The sequence below is a fragment of the Rissa tridactyla genome, chromosome 7, assembly GCF_028500815.1.
Source record: "Rissa tridactyla isolate bRisTri1 chromosome 7, bRisTri1.patW.cur.20221130, whole genome shotgun sequence".
Taxonomy (NCBI): domain Eukaryota; kingdom Metazoa; phylum Chordata; class Aves; order Charadriiformes; family Laridae; genus Rissa; species Rissa tridactyla.
In genome coordinates, this window is record NC_071472.1 from 51,833,854 (window position 1) to 51,856,034 (window position 22,181).

The window sequence follows — 22,181 nt, forward strand, 5'->3', positions numbered from 1 at the left end:
CATTTGACCTTTGTTATCCAGTAAAAAGTCTAGAGCCAAGTTTGACCAAACTTGGACAGCAGTGGTTTGCAAGAGGCTCAAAACTGAACCAGTGAAATAGTCCATTTTATTTTAGCTTAGCTGCCCTGATTAAATGGGTTAAAGTCATCAGACCGTGTCGCTGAAAGTTTGTGTTCCAGCTGGTTACAGCTGTCCAAAATATCACCAAAGCTTCCAGCGTCCACTGCTGATGCTTTTAACCTTCAGAACGACCACATGTCAGATGCAGCAAAACTAAACAGAAGTTTCAGGCAAATCATCCATTTCTTCAAACGTATTCAGGGTGTTTTTGCTATTAGTTCTTGAATTATCTTGAACTTTGCTTGGATCTGCAAAAAAATGCATTATAAACAAAACAGGATATGGTAGAAACTGTATATGCAAGATCAAAGTTTTGCACGTCTATTTTTTGTTAAAAAAAATGCATTTATTTAAATGAGTAAGTTGTCAGTTTACTACCATATCTTATACAGAAATTTTTCTGTCTGCCCCTTTTCATTATGACTGAAATCATTCTGCTAAGCAATATAAATGCTAATTGACTAATTAACTTCAGAACAAGTCTCCCAGATCCTCATATGCCCCCATCGTAAACTCTGATGCCTGCTGCCAGAAGGACATCGGACACCTCAAAGTTAGGTCATTGCTCTGTCACACTGCCCAACACTGGCAGCAGATGCCTATCTTGAATTTCCTGGTCAGCATTCGGTTTGTCATCTAATATATGGCGCAAAACATAAACACGACCTAGAACATCTAGGGTTAAAAACAGCAGACGGTATCTGGACACAGTATTGTCAGGTAGAATCAGTTTGATTTCGTACCAATTTTGCAATGCTATACTTAACTATTTAAGGACTAAGTGTACTTTATGACAACTATTTCAAAATAGTATTTTCTGTCTATTGGAAGGTTCTCTGGCTTTATACCATTCAGATGCCATAAGAGAATGTAAAACTCAGATGAAGCATAACTGCTTAGAGAAAATAAAGAAAAGGTAAAGCCACCATGTTTTGGTGCCAAGATGTAAGTAATGAGAGTCTGTAACCAACCCTCTCTCCAAATCTTTAAAAATAACTAACACCCCTACCATATTAGCCATGAGTTTCCCTAGCAGTAAAGTGTGATTGAATATCTAGATTATGAGACTTTATATTTTTAAGGATATAAAACTATATCAAAGCATTTCTAAGAAAAGAACAATTTCACAAATATGGTGTCATAAAATTCTGCAGTACCTGTTGGCCCTGGATCTTCATTAATAAATGAAACATGTGTTTTCCACTCGGTCCATTTCACTTCATTAATCCTGTTTACATTGTACATAAGTTGTGTTATTAGCATGCATTATCTCCCACCTGCAGAGCTCCACTTCCCCTTTTACTTTTTTTTTTTATTCCTTTTTGATATTGTAATACTTTACCATCAACACCTGCTTTGCTAGTACTAAAAGGTTGAACGTCTTTTGCAGCGTCATCCACTATATAAGGATGAGAGTAATACTAAGACAACTTTGATTTCACACGTTATGATTATAGTCTTGAAACTCACCTTAAATATTTTTTTCATAAAACAGCATAGTAGTATATTCTTTAATATGGCAATCAAGTTAAATATAATTACTCCTTTGAATATTATGACAAAGTGTCATTTACTGCAAGCAGACTCGATACTTGTACATTAAAAACATAAGAAGTTGAAAATCTTTTATTACCAAAAAGTTGTCTACATAAAAAGCCTGTGCATTTTCCTTTTTTTTTTTTAAACCATTGGTCACAACTAAAAAAAAAAGAAGGCTTTTTGTACACCTAATATAATTTGTAGAGATGTGGAAATATTTTAAAGAGGCTTTTGAGGAGAAATAACCTTGAAGAAACATACAGAGCAGAATTGATAACACAGTATTCTAGCTTTGCTTTACCTTAAACACACCCTGGTGTCATTCTCAGCCACTTTACACCGTTCTCCCAGTTGGAATTTTTTCCTCAAACATTTTGGTAAGAATTTTTCAAATTCCAAAATAGTTCTGGCTCTCTATTAACAATAAATAGTAACAGGACTATGGTTAACCATATTCAAAATTGTCTGATTTCACAGCATATACAGTTTGCAGGCTCCTTGGTTCATTATAACATGTTAGGCCTCCATCCACAACCAACACTGACTCCAACAATGGCCAGTAATATGGCATCCCACTTATTATTTGGCTTCTGCAAATAGGTTGTCCACAGCTTTCTCTAGTTCGCCCCACCGCAGAAGACATACTGAGAGAAGAATCAAGAAATCTGACACTAGACTCAGTGTTTCGGGTTTAATACTAAGACCTTCATGCAACGCCGTGCCACAGGGATATATATAACCTGCAGGGGGATGCTGCCCACCGCAGAAAGCAACACCAATCCTAATTATGACTGCGTTCTCGATGACAGCTTGGGGCTCGGAGCTGTCTAGACTTGGTAAAAGACCAGGCTTGGATGAGGTATGAGGAATTGGAATGAACTCATGCATTGCTCAGACTGGAGGATGGAACAGCAGAGCAGGCTGTGCTACAGATTTCTGTGCAGATAATGAAACACACCTTCCTGGTGACATATCAAGGGGAATGAAAGTCATAAAGGTACGTGACACTGCATGAGGTTAAAAATACAAGCCATAACATTACCTTTAGCATACTCGTTAATTCTGAAATTATTACGATACCCTAATACTAAAATTACTTATTTCCATTATTTGTACACGTACACAAATGGGGGTTATCATTGTTAATACCTAACCTGTGCCATCAGCATGATGTTACCATAGGTACAGCTCAAAAGATTTTAGCCAAGGCTTCTATACTTCACGAAGCAAATGACCTCCCAAACAAACCTGGAGTTTCCAGATGTGCTCACTCTCTTTAGAAATATCTTCCACTGTTTCTCCCATTAATGCAATCAGCATGTTCAAGAGAAGAACAAAAGTCAACACAACATAAGTTATGAGGAGCAGAAGAAATAGTACAGGATACTTTGAGTTTTGCTGGATCTCCAGATCACCCAGTCCGAGGGTGAGCTTAAAAAGATCCATGAGAACGGGTCCCAGACTGCTGTTGGAGTGGCATTCGTTGCCATCTTGGCAAGTGTCAATCAGTGCAGCAAGAGCTGAGAAGAAAGCATGAGAAGATTTTAATCACAATAACGCTTTATATATACATGGCATTTTATCCTAAAGAATTCAAAATGCGCTACATCATAAAGAGCTAGAGCTGCCCAGCAACATACACAGCAGCAGGTAGGTGACACATTACCAGGAAGCAGAAAGAGCCCACGTCCAAATGAAATTGCAGGCAATTAAGAAAGAGACAAATTACTTATCTGTTCAGACAGTCTCTAGACAGTTTAAATCTCAAAACATGGGGTTTTAATATCCAGAAGAAACCCCAACATGAGCTCTCATCATGACAACAGGGTTCTTATAATAATGCTAAAATTTTTACTCACACAGAGCATCAGTGCTTTTCTCCAGTAATATTTACCTACGCCAAATCCCAGCAAAAACACGATATAGACCACTAAAAATTTTATCACATCTTGCAGGATGACCTAAAAATTAAATTATAAATATTTATCAGCAATGAAAATTGAGAACTAGTTTTACGCTTACGAATTCTGCAGGGATACAGGTGTGCTACGCGCTAAAGTATCAGATTACTTTCATGAAGCAAACGTTGTAGTCCCAGTGAGAAACCCAGAGAAGATTTAGGTCTGATTTATCATCTCATGACTGAGAGCCTGGGGTGTTGTGCACTTGCAAGGGTGACTAATTCTGTACAGTATAGGCATTACAGCAGATGATGCAATTAAACAGAACTACATTAGCTGCAAAAAACACACAAATTACTTACATATTTAATATAATAAAATGTTAATTTTGAGATATAAACTAGTTTCTGCCATTGAAGTGATATAGTGTATTCTGCTGAAATAATACGTATAAACTGAAAATAAGAAATTTCAAGATGAACTATAAAATACATTTGAATCGCTGAATACGCTTGATTGAGATTGTATCATAATAAGCAAGCATCATAACAAGGCAGGTAAAACAAAACAAACCAAACTTGCCTTTTGAATCATAACACTGTAAATGCCCATGGACTGGAAGCCTCTGGTGAAATAGAGCATATTGGCCCATCCCAGGGCCATTGCCAAAACAAGACACACGAGGTGTTCTTTGTAGGAAAACAAGTACAAAAAGACAGAGAAGATCACAAGCAAAGCTTGTATAAAACTGTTAAAAAACAAACACATGTACGTAAAAGGGAAATTACTAGCACAAAACTAACAACATAATTGAAAAATATGAAAACGAGACTTCTCTGCTTCTTATGCTTCAATTCTAATTTCATACTGCATTTGCTTCTCCCCTATGAGCACTACCATTATAGTTTAACAATAAGACAGATAAGTACAGGTAGTATATTAACATATTAGGATACATTTATTAAAGCTTACTTTAAGTGAACTACTCTCCCCAAAATAGCTGGTCAATGCAGACTTCACTGACAAAGACATTAAGCATTCTTAATAGTATCTTTGAAGCCATTCACTTCAAGCTCTAGCTTAAAGAATTGTTAGAATCGTTACAGATTTTCCATGAACAAGGGAGACAGTGGTAGAAAGTGTGATGTGCTGCGATAGGATGTAGACCAGATTCTCAGCAGCACAAGATTGGTATCAGTGTGGTTGTAGGAGGAGGAAGAAAGGTACAGTTAAGCCACATCTCTTTTTAATGATCCTACAATCACATGCTAGAAATGAGGGGGAATCATCTATGCTTTATCTGGTACAGCTGATGGGATATTCCCATCAGCCACCTGAACCCACTTTATGCTACTTTTCCTTCCTGAAGGAGTCGAAAGGAGTGCGAAACTCTGGGTTATTAACCAGGCTTCTTAAACACATTTCTTTATATACAGCTCCAAAGAGACAGAGCATCAGGAGAAGCTCAGGACACTACTGTACTTTGGAAAAAAATCCAGTCCATACACATCACCCCCCAGGATTGTTACTGACCCGTGCAACCATTAGTGTGTGCTACAAAGAGCTGCATGTAAGATTACATCCATCCCTCTAAACACTGATAACCTGGAGAGAAAGTGAGCATCTGCTACAGGAGTACTTTCGCTGTGACCATGAGATCGATAAGCATTTTATATATAGTATAAAATAAATGCATGACAGACTTACAATGCAAAGTGGAACCACGCATCAGAGAGAATTGAATGCAGGTCTGAGGGCCTAAGCAGAAAGATGGCTACACTCTGTGTAGACAGAGATATAAAAATAGAGAAATGGGAGTAAGACAAAGCAAGCCTCAACACTGGTTTTTCAAAATAATTTACTCGAAGTTGGTCTTCTACAAAAATGAGTCTGCTTATAAGATTTATCGAATTAAAAACCTTTTTATAGTGCTGTAACTTCAAAGTTTAAATTCTTGTCATCTCTGGCATAATTTAACAATTAGTTACTCTTTTTAATTACTTATAGGATATGGTAAAAATTATACCCTGTGTTTTTTTCCATTACGAGTTCTAATTCAGCTGTGTCCTTAAAGCCAGTAATTTGTCAACATCGATGTTATACAAATATCAAATCTCTGTTTGATAATTTGAAAGGAAAAAACCTCATATTTGTTTCACAGAGCAATAAAGTTATATTCAAACATATATCCAGGGTCATTCTGAATAAATGAGGTATTGTGCCAAAGACTTTTAGACATTGCACATATCATAAATATATTCCAAACATATTGCCAAGATCATCATCATATTCATAACACTAGAGAAGTTCTTTATCTGTTTTGTTATGTATTTGTTATTAAAAAGTCTTACCTCTTTTATGGCTAAAAATATTGCTCCTAACATAACCATCACCTGTCCCGATAACTGCAGCCATCCCACACCACGCGTCAGTGCTAGTGGATAAGGTGGAGCCTGTAAGACAGGTCCATAACGAAAGACTGAGTTCCACACCTGAAGGGTAAAAGGTAAAGCAACAGGAAGCCTCATGTGTGCAGCAATCTGGGTACCCAATTGCTTCCCTTTCCCGGCGAGTTTTCTTTACGGTGGATTAGCAGAATCGGCTCCCTGACGTGTATTTGCAATGCCAGAAGTTTCCTTCTTAAAAGAAAACCAGAAAGCTCTCCCCACACTTTTAGAAACTTAACTACCTGTCTCTGTATTATGTATTTGTACTTTGGGTCACTTTCACAAAATGCAAATTTCCTCTATTATTGCCGCTCTTCCTTCCAGATACAAAGACCTGATGTGGGAGAATCTAGTCTCTCTACAGCCAGATATTCTGATAGTTGGTTTTGGTTTAGCATTTTAAATACAATTCAAGAAATACCATTGCATTTTAAAGCAGTAAAATTAGCTGAGTTGAAGTTGCTGTACTCACTTCATTTTCATTAGGCCTGTGGTAGGAAACTAACGTTAGTGTTACGTTGTATAGGAAATAAAAACAACATGACATAAAAAACATGTGTCGTGCAAACTTCTTCCATTTCATTCGCAGGAGTGAATTCAGAGGCTCCAAAGTCAGCATTTCATGACGATTCTATGGAAAAAAAAAAAAAACAATTAAGATTTCAACTCTCTGCCTGTAAGGAAATGGAGATAATTTCAGGCATGTATTTCATTCAGTATCTCACCTTGCTGATCTAGAACCATCTATGCTCAAAGATAGGAGTCAGACCCTAACCTGACAGGATACAATGGGACAACTCTGACCCATGCTGGGATAACTCGCTGTACTCTGGTAAAGTGCGACTGAGCTAAAACTGTAATGTCAGCTTCTGGCCTTGCTTCCTATGGAAGTTTCATGGCAGTATTTGAATTTAGCAAGTGTAAAATTCTGGCTTTGGAAAGCTAGCATTCTGTGATAAGGTCCTTCCTAAACGCCTGAAATACATACCTGTTAAATAAAGTTTATAACTTTAGGCAGAGTATTCTCATCAAGTATTTCTGTTTGCTTGCCCTGTTCTCGTGCACTATCTTAGGCAGCTGCTAGTGGCCACTCCACAGAGACAATACACTAGTTTTGGTCTGACCCACTGGGCCATATTTGTGTTCCTATGCAAGGCAAATCAAAGCTTCAAATCTAGAAAAAACAGTCCCAAAAAGCCTATCCAGCATTTCAGGAGCTAAATGCATATTCACTTACAGTTGACAACCTACAAAATATAAAATTCAGGTTGCTCCTGATAAAAAACTGAGAACAAAAATTACTGTTTAACAAGTAATTCAGTCAAATGTATAGGCTAACACATCTGAAATGATTGTACTGCTAGAAAAAAATATATGTATTTTAAAATAAGTAACTTACACCAATATTTGTATTATAGACAATTATTTCCAAAACTGAATTGTCTGCGGTAGTATCTAGTTCCGTCAGATCGTAAAGAGAAGATTGAACAGGACCATAAGCCCAGTCTGTGAATTTTCTTGACAGGCTCCTGTTAGGCTTATCTCTTATCTCTCTGCTCAGGATGTATTTCAGAATCTAAAACAGTAACAGAGTCATTTGTAAGCAGATGTGTTCTTCATGCGAGAGGAGAAAGCATTCATATATACTTGCCAAACCCCCTACCTTTTAACTATCACGTTTGCTACAGTAGTGCAAGTCAATGTATTTGTTAGTAAGCAGTGTTAGAGATGACAGACATCTAGGAAATAAATACAGTATTTTTAATGCCTCCGGATTTTCTGTCAGAGACATTTTTCTAAATGATGAAAGCACAATTTTCCATGTGTTCACATTATAACTTCCTTTAAGTTCATCAATTACTGTCTAAATTATCCCATTGTCAATTCTTCACCACAATACAAGCAGTTGATTCATGAGAGCCAAATTCTACAGTGTCATAACAGAGCAGTTCCAGTGAGCCTTCCTAAATTATTCAAAGATTATATATTGTATGAGTGTAGTATTGTAATAAACGCAGAATTTCTGAGTTTCTGTACGACAGAAGGGTTTGCAAGGCTGTTTTTAAATAGCATGTGGATTTTGTACAGAGAGGGTTGGAAGGGCAGAAGCAACATTGCAAGAGAAATACAAAGTATTTTGAACAAAATTATCTTACCAAATGCTATTGATGCATAGTACAGCATCACCAGCATGGAAAACTACACATCAGAGCACTAACGTCTCAGTACATAGTTGGCCTTGACTCTTTCTCCATATTTCACTTCTCTTAGGTGATAATGAAATAATACCCACCTCTAATTTCCCAGTTTTTGCAGCTAATTGTAGTGGTGTCAAACCCTCCTTATTCTTTGTTGTTTCCAAATTTCTGTCTTTACTTTTCAACAAAATCATGTCATACATTCTGACTACAAAGTCATTCTGCGTTTTGAAGTCTTCTGCCACAGTAACTAACGCATGGAGGATGTTGTTTCCTCTGGAATCCTGAGAAGTAATATTAGTCCTGGTATTGTCCATTAACAGTTGAGTTATGTCTGGCTGATTGGTACACGCAGCTAACGCCAGGGCAGTTTCACCTACAAAATTATAAAACGTAACTTGTGCTCATGTTTTATTACAAGAGTTCAAATCATATAAAAGAGTGATTGTGTTAAGCATCTTAATATATGAAAGCACATTTACATATTGACTGTATTGAATTTAGCTCTTGTTTTATAAAACCTTTAACTTGAATGAAAACATTATTTGGAGAAAATCTTCAAAATCAAATTTGTTACATTTTGTCTGCCCTTCAGCATTTACAATTTTTTTGTAAATGTTTTACAATTATTTTTGAGTGTTTATAACACATTGCACTCCAGCAAGTTACTTTAACAAAAGGTACTATGCCATTTTTATATCTTGCACTGTGAGTTTCCTAATCTAGGTTTAGCTACAGTAATGATTCACACTTGTCTGTCTTCCATACTGTCTTAATTGTTGGGGTATTCCCCTTCCTAACTTTTCCAGAGAGATCACATTTCCACTTACCAAAATAAAAGCCTTCATGCTTATGCTTGGGATTAAAGAAAACACCCTGGGCATGAGCATTGACATCAGCTCCTTTTTCTATAAGGCTCTGAGTTATTTCATATTGTCTTCTTTCAATGGCAATATTTAGAGCTGTCTGGCCTGAAAAAAACAGAGACACATATTTAGCACTGAATCTCTTAAGCACATTATGAAACATTAATGACGTTTCACAATGGATAGCACCAGTGATAACAAATAAAAGTTGTTTTAGGAATTTAAACCATCATTAGAATGTTTGAAGCAAACATTACTTTTATGGATGGCATATTTAACCATATACCTGAAATTGGTATCAGATGGCAATACCTTTATATGCCTCTTCTGTATATGCTGCATTGATAAATCTCTCCAAAATACCATTTTCTTCTGCAAAGGATAGTAGCATATTCACTATCTCATTTGTGTTTTGGTTGATGTTCAGCAGAGCTTTCATCAGACAAGTTTTGCCAGTATCTGAAGCTGTGAATTTTTTCATCAGATAATCTACAAGAGTGAATTTTGAGATTAGATCATTATTATTTATTCACGTGGATGGAAAATAATTCTAATCTTTTGCATATTAGGAGTGGAACCTGAGGGATATATATGAACATAAATTATTTGCCAAACAATTACTCCACCCTATTAACTTTGTATTTGAGCCATGTATAGTTGGTGAGACAATGCGTTCAGAGATGTGGTACTAATTAATAAGGTAGCCAATGCACTTGCTTTTTCTTTCAGCCATCCCACACCATGGTAACTCCAGACAGACCCAGAACTCTTCGCTGACTTCCCTGCCTGCTCTACCCCCCGGCACCATCACACAGATGCATAGAGACAGCAGCTTTGAGTCTCCGGCTGCAGAAGGGTAGCGTAGGTATGGCGATGGGAATGCAGTGCAGATGGACTCTCCGCGTATCATAAATAGGAAACAAATACTCTCCAGTGTTGCCTGGAGGCAGCAAGGAGGTGGCTTATTGAGTACCTATTTAGAAATAGGAAATGTGGCATACATTAAATTGCAAACAAGCGATTGCAAATTCACAGGCAAGTAGCTGCCGCACAGAGATATTTCCCAGTTTTAGACTACACGCTCTGCCAGAAGAGCTAACAATCTTCCTTCAGGTAACTCCACAACTTACCCGGCACAGTCATGTTTGTACACGCATTTGATCTTTCCTTCAGCTCTGCGAGTAGACACTGCAGTTCTTCAATGTTCCCCTCAGATACTGCCCGAAATATGTATCTTTTCAGCTTCTTCCTGGCACTGGTCTGCTCGGGTCCTTGTGATATATTAGCACTGAATTATAAGGAATAATAATGAAATTGCTGATTCAGTTTACGCTGTTTTATTTTATTTTGTATGTAAGAGGAAAAAGAAATGCAGTTACTTGCCCCATATTACGTATAACTTGCCCCGCTTTCATATATCTTGGCATCGATCTCTCAAAATGTTTCTGCAGGTTGCTTATTTGCAGATAAGTGGCTATTAAAAGGGGGTTTATAAGAGAAATGTACATTTTTCCAAGTATTTTGGTTTTGCATTTTTCTCCAGTTCATCCATTCTTCCAAAACAAAGGCTAAGAAATACTTCTCTGCTTCTCCAATCTGTCCACAACTTGCTGACTTCAGTGTGTGAGTTCCCTGACACTGCACTCCGGCTGCACCCATCCCACTCACAGCAGAAGATAACTTACAACTTCTTACACAACTTTCCTGATCATACATTATTCTGGAATAAGAATGATTTAATACTTCCCCCCAGTCAGAAATACTCCTAACTTCCTTTGGAAGCCTCCCCATCATACTTTAGCTATCTATCTCCCGTTCCTTCCCAACGAAATCGACTACCGGGACTACTAGTCCTCAGAAGCGTTAAGCAAATACATTTTGTTGATTCCACCAAGCTAACAGATATTTCGGATTGAAATAGAGGGCAATACTTCACCTCTACAATAAATATTTTCTGTCTTACAAGAGTTTGCTATTGAAGGAAGAACGCATTGTATTGTTGCTAACAACATTGATTTTTGAGAATTTGCTCCTGGCTAGTTGCACTTGGTGCTTAGGTCCCATGTTGTCATCTAGGAAATAGACATTATATATGAAGAATCCCCACATTAAAAATGAGATCTGAGAAAAGCAGAGGTAAGAGTTGTTTATTTCAAAATTTAATTATTGAAGAATCAGAAATGCATGCACACATATGACCTTATTTCTGAAACATGCCAGGCAAAACAGGTAATATCCACCCTATCATAGACTTAATCCATTGAAAGCTTAAGAGATGCTTCATGTCTCCACTCACCAACAACTGTCTACATTAGGGCTATATTCAGTCGCATCATCCTGAAGAGACTGTGGGGAATCCATATCTTCCCCATTCCCAGATGCACTGTAGAAAACAGAAGCAGCACAAATGCTAAGTCAGAAAGATACTGGATGACATTTTAGCAAACTGCAGGAAGAATCAGTCAATACTAGGAAACAGTATCTACAGCAGAGCTGGAATTAGTCTAATCTGACATTGTGCTTTTTAATCTAATCATTTTATCTCCCCTGTGAATTTTAAGGTGAGTGGTAAAAACAGAGACACCCACAGGATTTTATTATTATTTTAAATAACCATTAGGAAAGCAACCTATTTTGTGTTTTGCTATGTCATTTCATTACAGATCCTGAAACCGTGGGAAGTTTTTTTTTTCATTTTTTAACGTTCGCTGCTTTTTATGCAGAATGCTGGAAGCTTTACATTCTTCCTTTTCACATGCTTACTTTGTCATCTGCCACAAAGCAAGTGCTAAATCAGTAACCGAGTAACTGTGCAGAGGTTGCAAGCACACCATGAAAGTGATTTACCTTAAGATTTACTACACAGTACACTGTAGGCAACTCAAGAATATTTTGTAGCTGACTTGAATGGAAGCTTCAGCTAAAAGAAATTGAGGACTGGGCCCTAAATACACATTTTAGGTAATAGATTTAAAGGATTTCAATGACGTTGGTGTTTGGATGCTGTACATCATCTCCAGACATTCCCAAAGGCAGATCTGACTTAAAAATTAATTTATTATAATTTTTCTTACTTGTATTCTTGTTTTCTGTGAGGTTTAGGTTTGATGAACTACCTCAGGTTAATAACTTCGGAAGCCTGAACTATTAGTTATTGACAAAAGAGATGCATGGACAGTAATGCAAAGATTCAGTAATGCAAGGATTCAGCATGGCTCTGCAGATATTCCCTTCCCTTTGAAATACAGCTGATAGCTCAGAGTCCATTCTTATTCAGTCCATCACTTCGCTGCAGAAAACCATGAGGAATCCGGTGACAAAGCATATGTGTGTCTTGTGCAGGTCTGTCCCTGAATGAGGGAGAAATTCGGATACCTCACCTCTGAAACCAAAATAAGACTCTCAGCTAATTCCAGAAAGCTGACCAGAGAGCCATCAGACACAAAACCAGTTGGTCGTTCTGGGCTTTTGCTAGATTTGATACATATTTCCCATATTCATAATTATTGGCTGTTAGTACCCCACACATTTTTAAAAATTAAGTGCATTCTTCCTGGTCATAATTTTTCTGTATTCATTCAGCATAAACGGCTGCCTTTAAATATTTCAGACTCAGCTTCTTCATGTTATTTGATTGTTAATGAGCAATCGAGGGAGGATGTCGGCACACAGCTGGGAATAGGGTTTGCTAAATTAAGCTGTGGTCTTTGCACGGTAGAAAATACATAAATGGGTGCGTGGAGTTTGTCCTAATGTATCATAATTAAAAGGCTAAGATTAAAAAAAAAAAGACAGTACTGATTTTAAATTTCTCAAACCTGAGGCCTGATTTATTCAGTGTAAGTGACAACAGTAGATAAACTCGAAGATAAGTCATCTAGCAACAACTGACCTCCAATGGAGTTCTGTCTTTGAAGTGACCAAAAGCTAAGAAGAGCCATGTAAAATTTTAGCTCTGAAGTCTAAGGAGAAATAAGGAATAGCTGCTGAAAAGAAAACAGATATAATTGCAGTATGACTATTGCATATGCATCTATAACTTACCATGGACGAATATTTGAATCCATTGGTTTTGAAAACACAGGAGGAGACGTATTATTTGGAGTTGCATTGCTTTCGAAACCATCAATCTCCAGAAAAAAGTGTGAACTGTTGAACACAGTGCATTTTAAAATATTAGTAAAAAAAGCAAGCTCAACCATAAAATAAGCAAAACACTTCACGTACGTGCCTAGAACAAGGTTGACAATTTATATTTTCTGGCATTATACCTAACAGGATGCTGGAACAGAGGCTTATCTACTTTCCCCTGGGGGATCCCAACCTCCAACACTGTGCCCAGCACTTTCTTGCTGGCAGATGGGCAAAAGATCCCAAGATATTTTTAGGACACACGGCATCAGATCCCGACATGTCTAAGCAGCTACTCCAGCAGCCTAAAAACAGCCTTGCACCCAACTTCTGTGCAAATAGCTAAATGCAGCACCAGGCATTTATTGAACAGCCATACACGTATGCCTACAAGCACACATGCATGTGCTTCTTCATCTACCGCATTCTATTCCCTATTTCTCCAGCCAGGAGCTGTCAGGACGGATCATTTCAAACCCATCAGCAGTGATAATCATTAAGTCACGAAGTTTGAAAGGTCACATGTTAAATGACATCAGGCATTTCCACCATCCAGCACTGAACGTGCAATCTTGCCAGTCAGTGCATGACATTTAACTATTTCTTTTCCCTCTAAATAATTATTTATATTATTATAATAAATAATTATTTCTAAGGAAAATACACGAAATTTGAAACAATACAGAAAAGGGAACACAAGAAGAATAGGAAGATTTCATCCTTTAAAAGCCTGCAGAGTTGAGAGGCAAAATCAATGGCTTGGTATTACTAGATCTGATTAAAACATTGCTACATTTCACCAGAGGAGTTTCAGCAGTGGATGTAGCGACTCCCACACAGCCTTTTGTTCAAAATCTGTCTTACACCTCTAAAATGTTCCAGTAGTCACCTGGAAAGTGTTTCCAATTCACCTAATACTTATGGTTTAGTCCATAGGATGCTGCTTTTTTTTTTTTTTTAATTGCATCTTCCCCAGAGAATCCTGTTGAATTAAAATACACATACTGATGCTAAAATGCAGTATGTTATTCGGAAACTACTGAACAACCAGTTGATATCTGGTAAAAGTATCATGATCTAATGGCCCTAGTTCATCTCATTTTCCAATGGTTTGGTGATCCAAGTGTTAATTCACTTGGATGTTAATTCACAATATGTATACTTGTTTAAACTTAAATGACCTTTTAACATTTGAGATGTGCCCGTGAATGTATTCTAAGCAGGCAGCAAGTAAAATGCCACTCCTTTTTAGCCAGACTGTGTCCCTGAAATCACTCAGGGCGTACTCTTCAGAGTACAGTAAAAAAATAGACAGAAACAGGACCATCACTTGTGCCACACTCTCCAGACTCACAGCTGCCATAAATCAGTGTTGTTTCACTGGGGTGTGAACTTGGCAGAGAAAAAACATGGGTTCATCCTGCTTTTTTTCCACTCCCTGACCATAATGTGCAGGAATTGTCCCAACAGGCATACAGCTGTTGGAGGCCACAGTGAACCTCCAGAAAGCCAGAAATGCTCTAGGCTTTGCTGGACCATATCACCTGCCCTTGTCTCAGCAACAGTGTGTTCATGCTGAAGATTTTGGCATCCAATAGATGCACAGCAGCTATGAAGTGGGCCCTGTGTTGGAGGTTGACATACCTAACCTATCCTGGCACGTGGGTTATTTGGGGATACCATGGAGAAAAAAAAAAAAACCACCACCAACCAAAAGTCACCATGCAAAACAGGTGGACAATTGCCAACAAATGCCCAAGTGCTTACGTGGCCACGATGCACACTCTCAGGACACTGCCCACAAGCATAATTGGTCTCTGACAACGTTGGCAGCACTCCTCCCAGCCTGCCTGTCGGTTTTCCTGTTCCTAATTATATACTGTTAGTCCACCCAAATACCAGGACCTTCGCAAAGGGGAAGTCACTGTCTTTTCAGAAAGCGTGTATTGCCAATACATTTTGTCAAGTGAGAAATGCCACCCATGGAGGTGCACTCGCTGCTTCACGGCAAAGTAGAAGGAAGCATTTTGAAGCCCAAAAGTACAGCAGCATAGAAACATATAATTAATAGAACATGTTAAACCTCTACATTAAAATTCACGTGATCTTCGTTCTTTATATTACAGGAATGTTGTCGGCCACACCCTGAGCTCTTGGTTGAGAGGTGGGAAAAACCCCAAGGTTACTGTTACTGATGCCACAAAACAGAATGGGAGATACGAGCTCAGGTAATTGAGGGGTGGTGTTTGCCAGTATTTGTTATAACTACACAATCTTTCATGGAATTGCCCCTTTTTGAAGTAGTAGGTGTGTTGTGAGCTGTTCAGACACCTCATCTCCCCCTTATACAACCAAAGAGCTTCTCTTTTTGAATTTAATGACAGGAAGACAAATTGGGCCACCCAGGCAGTGGGTTTCAAATAACTAATGACACCATCTCTGTGGAAAGTGACTCCCCTGATTATTAAGAATTATAAATGTCAGAACAGCCACAATTGCTTAGGCCTTCAGAGTTTCAAAAATTGCCATAATAGCTAGTAATTAGCCACAGAGTGAAAAGTTTATGAATGAAAATTCATCCCCACTCTACAGTAACTTAGTTAACTTCAATAGCATAGTATCAGGGATGAATTACTACTTATATTTCCCCATTTATATTAAATACAAACCCTTCATCCTTGTATTAATTCTGTAGCATAAATAATGAATGAAAGTGAATATTGTATAACATGAAATAATGAAGAAGTCTTCTTAGTCAGAATAATGAAAAATAGAGTGAATTCAGGTTTCTGTTTGTGATGGGATTTTTTGAGCCTCCTGCTCTCACAACCCTCAGTTTTTAATTCACCTCTGTAATCTGTCACATTCCCATATGAGGGCAAGTTTGAAATGCTCCCTTTTTTACAGGCCAGCATGTCTTACAGAAAACCTGCTGTACCCTGCCATGCGATCTTTTTAAAGAGATTGCTCTACCTTCTCCTATTGAAACTCTGACCATCATTAGAACACATTCTTGTAAGCTTATACAGCTAATATAGAGTGGAGGCAGAAAGCCCAGGCACAAAAGACTGGTGCACGAGTGTGATGTCTCTAGGACTGGGGTTAAATTTGTCCCATTAGGGTAAACAAGTCCTATGTGTTTACCAGGATACTCTTCAACTTCTAAACATAAACACGTATTTTTTGAAGGCTCCTTGAAGTCATCAGGTCTCTCTAATTCACACATGCAGCACGAATAAAGATGTCAGTGATATTTCAATGCAAATATCTACTAAAGGAGATAAACCAGGGATTTTTAGTGTTCTAGACTGAGCTAAAGTCCTACCTTTTCTTTGTGGGAGTGCTTTCAGTCGGCTTTTTCTCTTGCTGGTTTGAAGGAGGAATACCAGACGGATTTGTTTTCTTGCCCATTAGTGGAATAATTTCGTTGTTATCTTTAATCATGTTTCTGCAGCAGGCAGATTCACAGTTACTTAGCTCCTGTTCATTTGAAGAAAAGCACAGTGACCAAATTGCCTGTTTACAGTCTCTTCACATGTAGGCACACAAATCTTGATATTTCTTTAAAGTTTTAAATTTTTCAGTTATTAGGCACATACGCGTAGTTTTATATGTCAAGGCTGGAGGGTTATTTAAATTGGTTAAATTACATCCTAAGAAAAGTGCCATTAAAAGCGATACCATAAATCCAGGAGAACCATAAATTCAAGCATGTGCCTAAATTAAACTGAAGGGAATCTGTCAATCACAATGACAGTATGTGTTATATAGAGAAACAAAAAGAACACAGTGACTTTTGCAAGTAGCCCTAAAGTTTGTGCATATTTACAGTTAGTCTAAGTAGCAGTTATCTTATCCAAGATAACTTCAGAAAAGCAGTAAATTCCAGGAAGATCTGGGCAACAGATACATACAACGTATGAGGGAAGGTTTCAGATGCGAAGGGTAGTGAACACAGAAAAAGCCCTGAAACTTCTCACTGCATTAGAATAGCAGAAGCAAGACAGGCAGACTCTGAATACGATGCCCAGGCTGAGCTCATCAAGAACTTTTGTGTCCTGGTAACACTTCTCAACATTTCTTCAGGGAAAAAGAAAAAAATCATGCCTCTGCTGGATGGGAACTATCACCACCACATGACACCAAAGGATCTTAATGCATGTTATCTGCTTATAAACACCCACGACGTGAATTCTGTAAGTAATGATGAATAACTATCTTCCTATTTCTCAATATAACACTCAAGGGCATCATTTTAAATCAGCAAGGATAATTTGAATGCGAGAAGGTGACTTCACAATACTTTAAAATTCACTGCATGTAAAAATAGTAAGTTTTACGAGGTCATGGACCCATTCCCAAAGAAATCAGGGGAATGCCCTCCGTACACAGGGACAAATGATAAAAACCACTTGCCTGCAAATTTAAACAAAATGAACTATGTGTTTTTCCTCTCCTACCCCGACTTTCCCTAGTGTGACAAATGTACAGACAAACTTTCTACTCCTGTCACAGTATTGATAATATGCCTTTGTACTAGAATTTCTTCATTATGGGAATATCAAGATATAGAAAGCAGATTGTGAAGCATGTTTGAAAAGACATGACAACTGGTATGAGAGAGAAGACGGGCATATCAAATACATTGATATTTGAATGATAATCTATTAATGCATAAATGGAAAATTTTTAAGTATGGGAAATTTTCAATCCCAAGTACAGACAACTGAGAATTTGCAAGGCCCAAACACATGTAAGTGCAGCTGTAATTTCGTATCACTAAATGAAATAGAGAAGAAATCTGAAATATTGGAAAGTACTCCTTACCTTGAAAAGGTTGGCTTAAAACACAGGCCTGAAAATAAATTTTTATTGCATTTTCTAACATTTGTAGACATTTTCACACTAGTGCAACTCAAAAATATGCCTAGTTTGGATACATTTCCTAAGAATTCATATCACAACTTTCACAGAAATAATTTATAAAGGGCAAGTATGATTTACTTAGTACCCTTGCATACAGAATACACTGTAGCTTTCACTGCAGTAAGCACACAAAAGAACTGAGCTTGGATATCACATATTCGAAGTAGGTAAAAGGTTTTGTCTGTGTCTTTGAAAATGCAATTCATGTAGTCTGCAGACACATGTATCAGTGAATACTCTGATAAACATTTAATCTTAACACAGCTAAAACAAATGACTTGTCTTGATTAGTTCATAAATAATTCTGCTATTTACTTCTTACGAAGTGCTTTAAGAATAGGCAGCAGTTTATGAGCAAAGACATTTCCCATCCAGAGGAAGAGGCAAATATGATACTTGACATAAATCAAATATAAGAGGACTAGAATAAGATGGAGATGGGCATTAAATAGCATCACAAAATAAGTGACTTTAAAGGAAGAGAATACTTGGAAACAGATTACTAGGTCAAAAAGTGTGCCAGCAAAAAGGAGTTGCCAGGTTGAGAGAGGTGCAGCTGGTAGGTGTGTGAAGTTGGAGGGGTCAGAGACAGTGGCAGGAAGAGCTGGTGAAATAAAGACCAAGATTAAAATCTCTAAAGCACACAATGGACACAGGGAAGAGCCTCTCATTTGTGTGCAACGCTGAAGCTGCTCAGATAGGGCAACACATTTCTGCATGGGCCATCTGCCCAGGAGGAAGTTAAAGCCCCATCTGCAGCTAATTTTCACCACAGAGATTTTAGCAATGACTTGAGAGCAGGCTGCATCATTTAGGAGAGGAGAAAACAGTCAAAGAGAGCACTGAAGTTGTATTGGATGATGAAGGTCTACTGAACTATTAGTGCTTCAAGGAAACAATTTGGGAAGGAAAAAGTGGAAGGATTCACTTTTGTATACATGGACTATGTGCTCTCAAAAGCACATAGGAAATTTGACTGTGTAGTTTCAGCTACAAAGACTATTTTAAATGAGATCTCAGAGTCCGCACAAGTAAATACCTGCAGGCACAATGGTAGAAGTACCTCGCTACAGTGCTGAGGTAGCGTCTGTTTCTCGTTTTTAATCACGATTAATTGCATGCTTAGATGAAAACTAAGCTAGGGCTTTTGACAATATGGCCTACGGAGCTCACTTCTTGTTTTAACTATATCCATGCAAATCTCATAGGACTTAATGGAGCTTTTTTTATGCTTATCAGCTTCTTTCCTTACTCTGTCTTGTTAGTTTAATGACCAACTGCTTTCATCATCATCTTCCTGTGCACTATCGTTTTCTGTAATCTATGACATATAAAGAAAAACAGTGCAACAGTCTGAAGAATGTCAGATCATAAGTAGTGTAGCTTACATGACCTGATATGGAGTGTCTTCTTTTGTTGTAACTATTTTCTACTCCCATTATCTAGTTAATTGTTACTTACAGGCCACTAGAGAAGTGGCTTATTTGAAGTGGGCAGTGAGACAAAAATACTGTGTTAATATATAGTATTAAGAATTACTTTGCAGGGGATTCTGAGGACATCAAGAACTTAGTATCTCACCTCTAGCGTGCTGGGGATAAGAAAAGGGCATTTATCTGTAAGGGTGAATGGGACTCTGCCACTCCCACAGTAAGCGGCACTTTACACACTATCACAGACTCACCTCATGCTTATCTGAGAACAAGAAAAATCATACATACCTATATATCTATAGCTCAATAACAATATAAACAAAGTGGCTAAAGAGAGAATCCTACATATCAAAAGAAACACTCAGCTGAGATATCATGGGACAGAAGTCTTCTCTTCTTCCTCAGGGGCAGAGGAGTGGAAGTGACCACCAATAGCTGTTTCATTCACAGGGTCCTTTGAACATCCACAGCACAGACCATGACACTTCCCAGCCCCTACAACCTAATTCTTACTAGCTCACAAAAAAAGAAGTCCCCTCCCCAAGGGGAACAATAATAAAAGTTCATTTTGACTTTTGTGCTTTATTTATGGTATATGAATCTCATCAGCAGAAAGTTACACTTGATAGAAAGAGTTTCGTCTTTCTGTAAGATTTTAAAACTTTTGAGGGGCATTAGTAGACATCAAGTGCTATCAAAAAGTCTTTTTCTTCTTGGTGAGAAATTTGTTCTTTCCTATGAAGGTTTTCCCTAACAGAAAATTTTAAAAGATCCTGAAAAGCAATGTTTTTCCATGAGGAAAATACTTTAAGATTATTTACCTGCCTATCTCTGAATTAAATAGAATAAGTTTTATGGACTTGAAATAAAAACTATTCTCCTAGGCTAAGTATTTTACTTTCAACAGTCACTACAGTAGCTTAAAATTTCAGTGGAAGATGAATATATTAAGTTTAGCTTGTATGATAGTATATTTTGGATCCCCTTGGCACAGAAATTAGGAAGTGTAACAGTGTATCAGGCTGACAAACACAAATGAAATTAGGTCTATCTTTCTTCACTTCTGAATACCCAAGGAGTCATCACGGCATGGCTTAGGAGAAAGACAGATTTATAACGAGAAAAACAGAAACAAGCACAACAGAAAAGCATTCTCCAGTTGGAAGACAGGTTTATTCTTTGTCTCTGGAAGATTTCACTCTCTACAAAAGCATCACACCTACACCAAACACCCACAGAAGCACTCAGAGAACTTACCCTGCTTATGAAACTTCCATCTTGGTATAGACAAGGCGCCTCAGAACTGTACGAATGAAGTTCAAAGTAGGGGCCTGCTGGCGCTGCGACAACATCCAAAGAAGCTTATCTGCCAAATGAGTAAAACTATATTCAAGCTGAAAACTATCCTAAAAACGCAAAACCACCCTTCTTCAGTCATCCGGTTTGCTCAGCTGTTGGAAAGCGCAGATAAGTGCAGTGCCGGAGTACTGCAGCCTTACAGGGTTTGCTACATCTGAAATTAGGGAGCAGAGAGAAACTTGCTAGACAACAAACTCTTTACTTCATAGCTGCCAAAGTGGGATGACACACACACACGCAATAATTATATACTGAAATATTACTAAAGCTGAGTCGCTCACGGATGACTTAATGGCAGCAGTAGAATATCTAAAACGATCGCTGCTCTGCAGTTTACATACTGTTTTCAGAAGAAAATGGTTATGAACATGCATTTGGGTTGTAAATGACATCCCTTTATGCCGTGCTTAGTTTATTATACGTTATGGAACTATTCAGAAAGCCCAAAGCAAAAATGAGAAAATGATCGTGCTAAGTACTCCAGAAAGCAAAAATTTTTGCGATTACTTTGAAAAGGTAGAAATGGCCTTAGAAAAATCTTACACTTTCACAGAGATAATGTCAGTGAAAACATGGTGGGCGTGTTTAGATTGTTTAGATCTTTCCCTATCTATAATAGTTTTTGATGAATGCGTATCCTTAGGGTCTGTAAGAATACAGTCATGTTTCACATAAACAGTACTGGTGTTACTTCTTGCCATGCCAACTACAGGGAATGGCATTTTTCAGCTTTGCTGGGTTTGAGCTGTTGAGCAATGGTTAATGCAGACTTCTCTTTTGGGACATGCATGAAGAGTGACCCTAAGATCTTCTGCTCTCCTTTTAGAGTCTTTCTACTATCACCAGAAATAATACGTTTAAAACTTGTATGTCTTTGCAAGTGAGGCCTCAGAGATGTACTTACAGTTGCTGGTCTTTCCTTTACTTGATTGACAGATGGGAGTTTAAGGGGAACTTTGCAGGCCAGCAAAAGGGGAAAATTTCTCCAGCTGTAGACAAAGGAAGAAAAAGTCACGTTTGGGTGGGTTTTTTTTGATAGGAGGTAGATAGAAAACTTGGAAATAAAACCATGAAATATGTTAGAATACTAAAACCTAGAACCAGACATTTTAACCTGAAGAATACGGCTTTAAAACATATCTAGAAACTGCAGGTAAACTCCTCCTGTTCGTCAAGTAGGTATCTTTAAGAACAGGACTGCCGACTATTACATTTACTTTGAATCTACTGTGCAAAATACCAGGAGCACTGCACTGGCTTT

The 22,181-nt window shown here is 37.8% G+C and overlaps 1 protein-coding gene across 1 annotated transcript; it reads right to left on the minus strand.

Annotated features, from left to right (window-relative positions):
* Positions 1-144: 144 nt before the first annotated feature.
* On the minus strand, positions 145-20,872 carry TRPV3 (transient receptor potential cation channel subfamily V member 3). The gene is made up of 18 exons (XM_054207862.1): positions 20,819-20,872; positions 16,528-16,682; positions 13,116-13,220; positions 11,368-11,454; positions 10,202-10,359; positions 9,384-9,560; positions 9,036-9,176; positions 8,301-8,581; positions 7,407-7,583; positions 6,480-6,638; positions 5,912-6,013; positions 5,268-5,341; positions 4,143-4,308; positions 3,554-3,620; positions 2,908-3,179; positions 1,961-2,073; positions 1,278-1,348; positions 145-368 (listed from the first exon to the last, which is right to left on the minus strand). Exons 2-18 carry the CDS (start codon positions 16,644-16,646, stop codon positions 274-276), a joined length of 2,364 nt encoding a protein of 787 aa, XP_054063837.1. The 5' UTR covers positions 16,647-16,682; positions 20,819-20,872; the 3' UTR covers positions 145-273.
* Between the last annotated feature and the right edge of the window lie 1,309 nt (positions 20,873-22,181).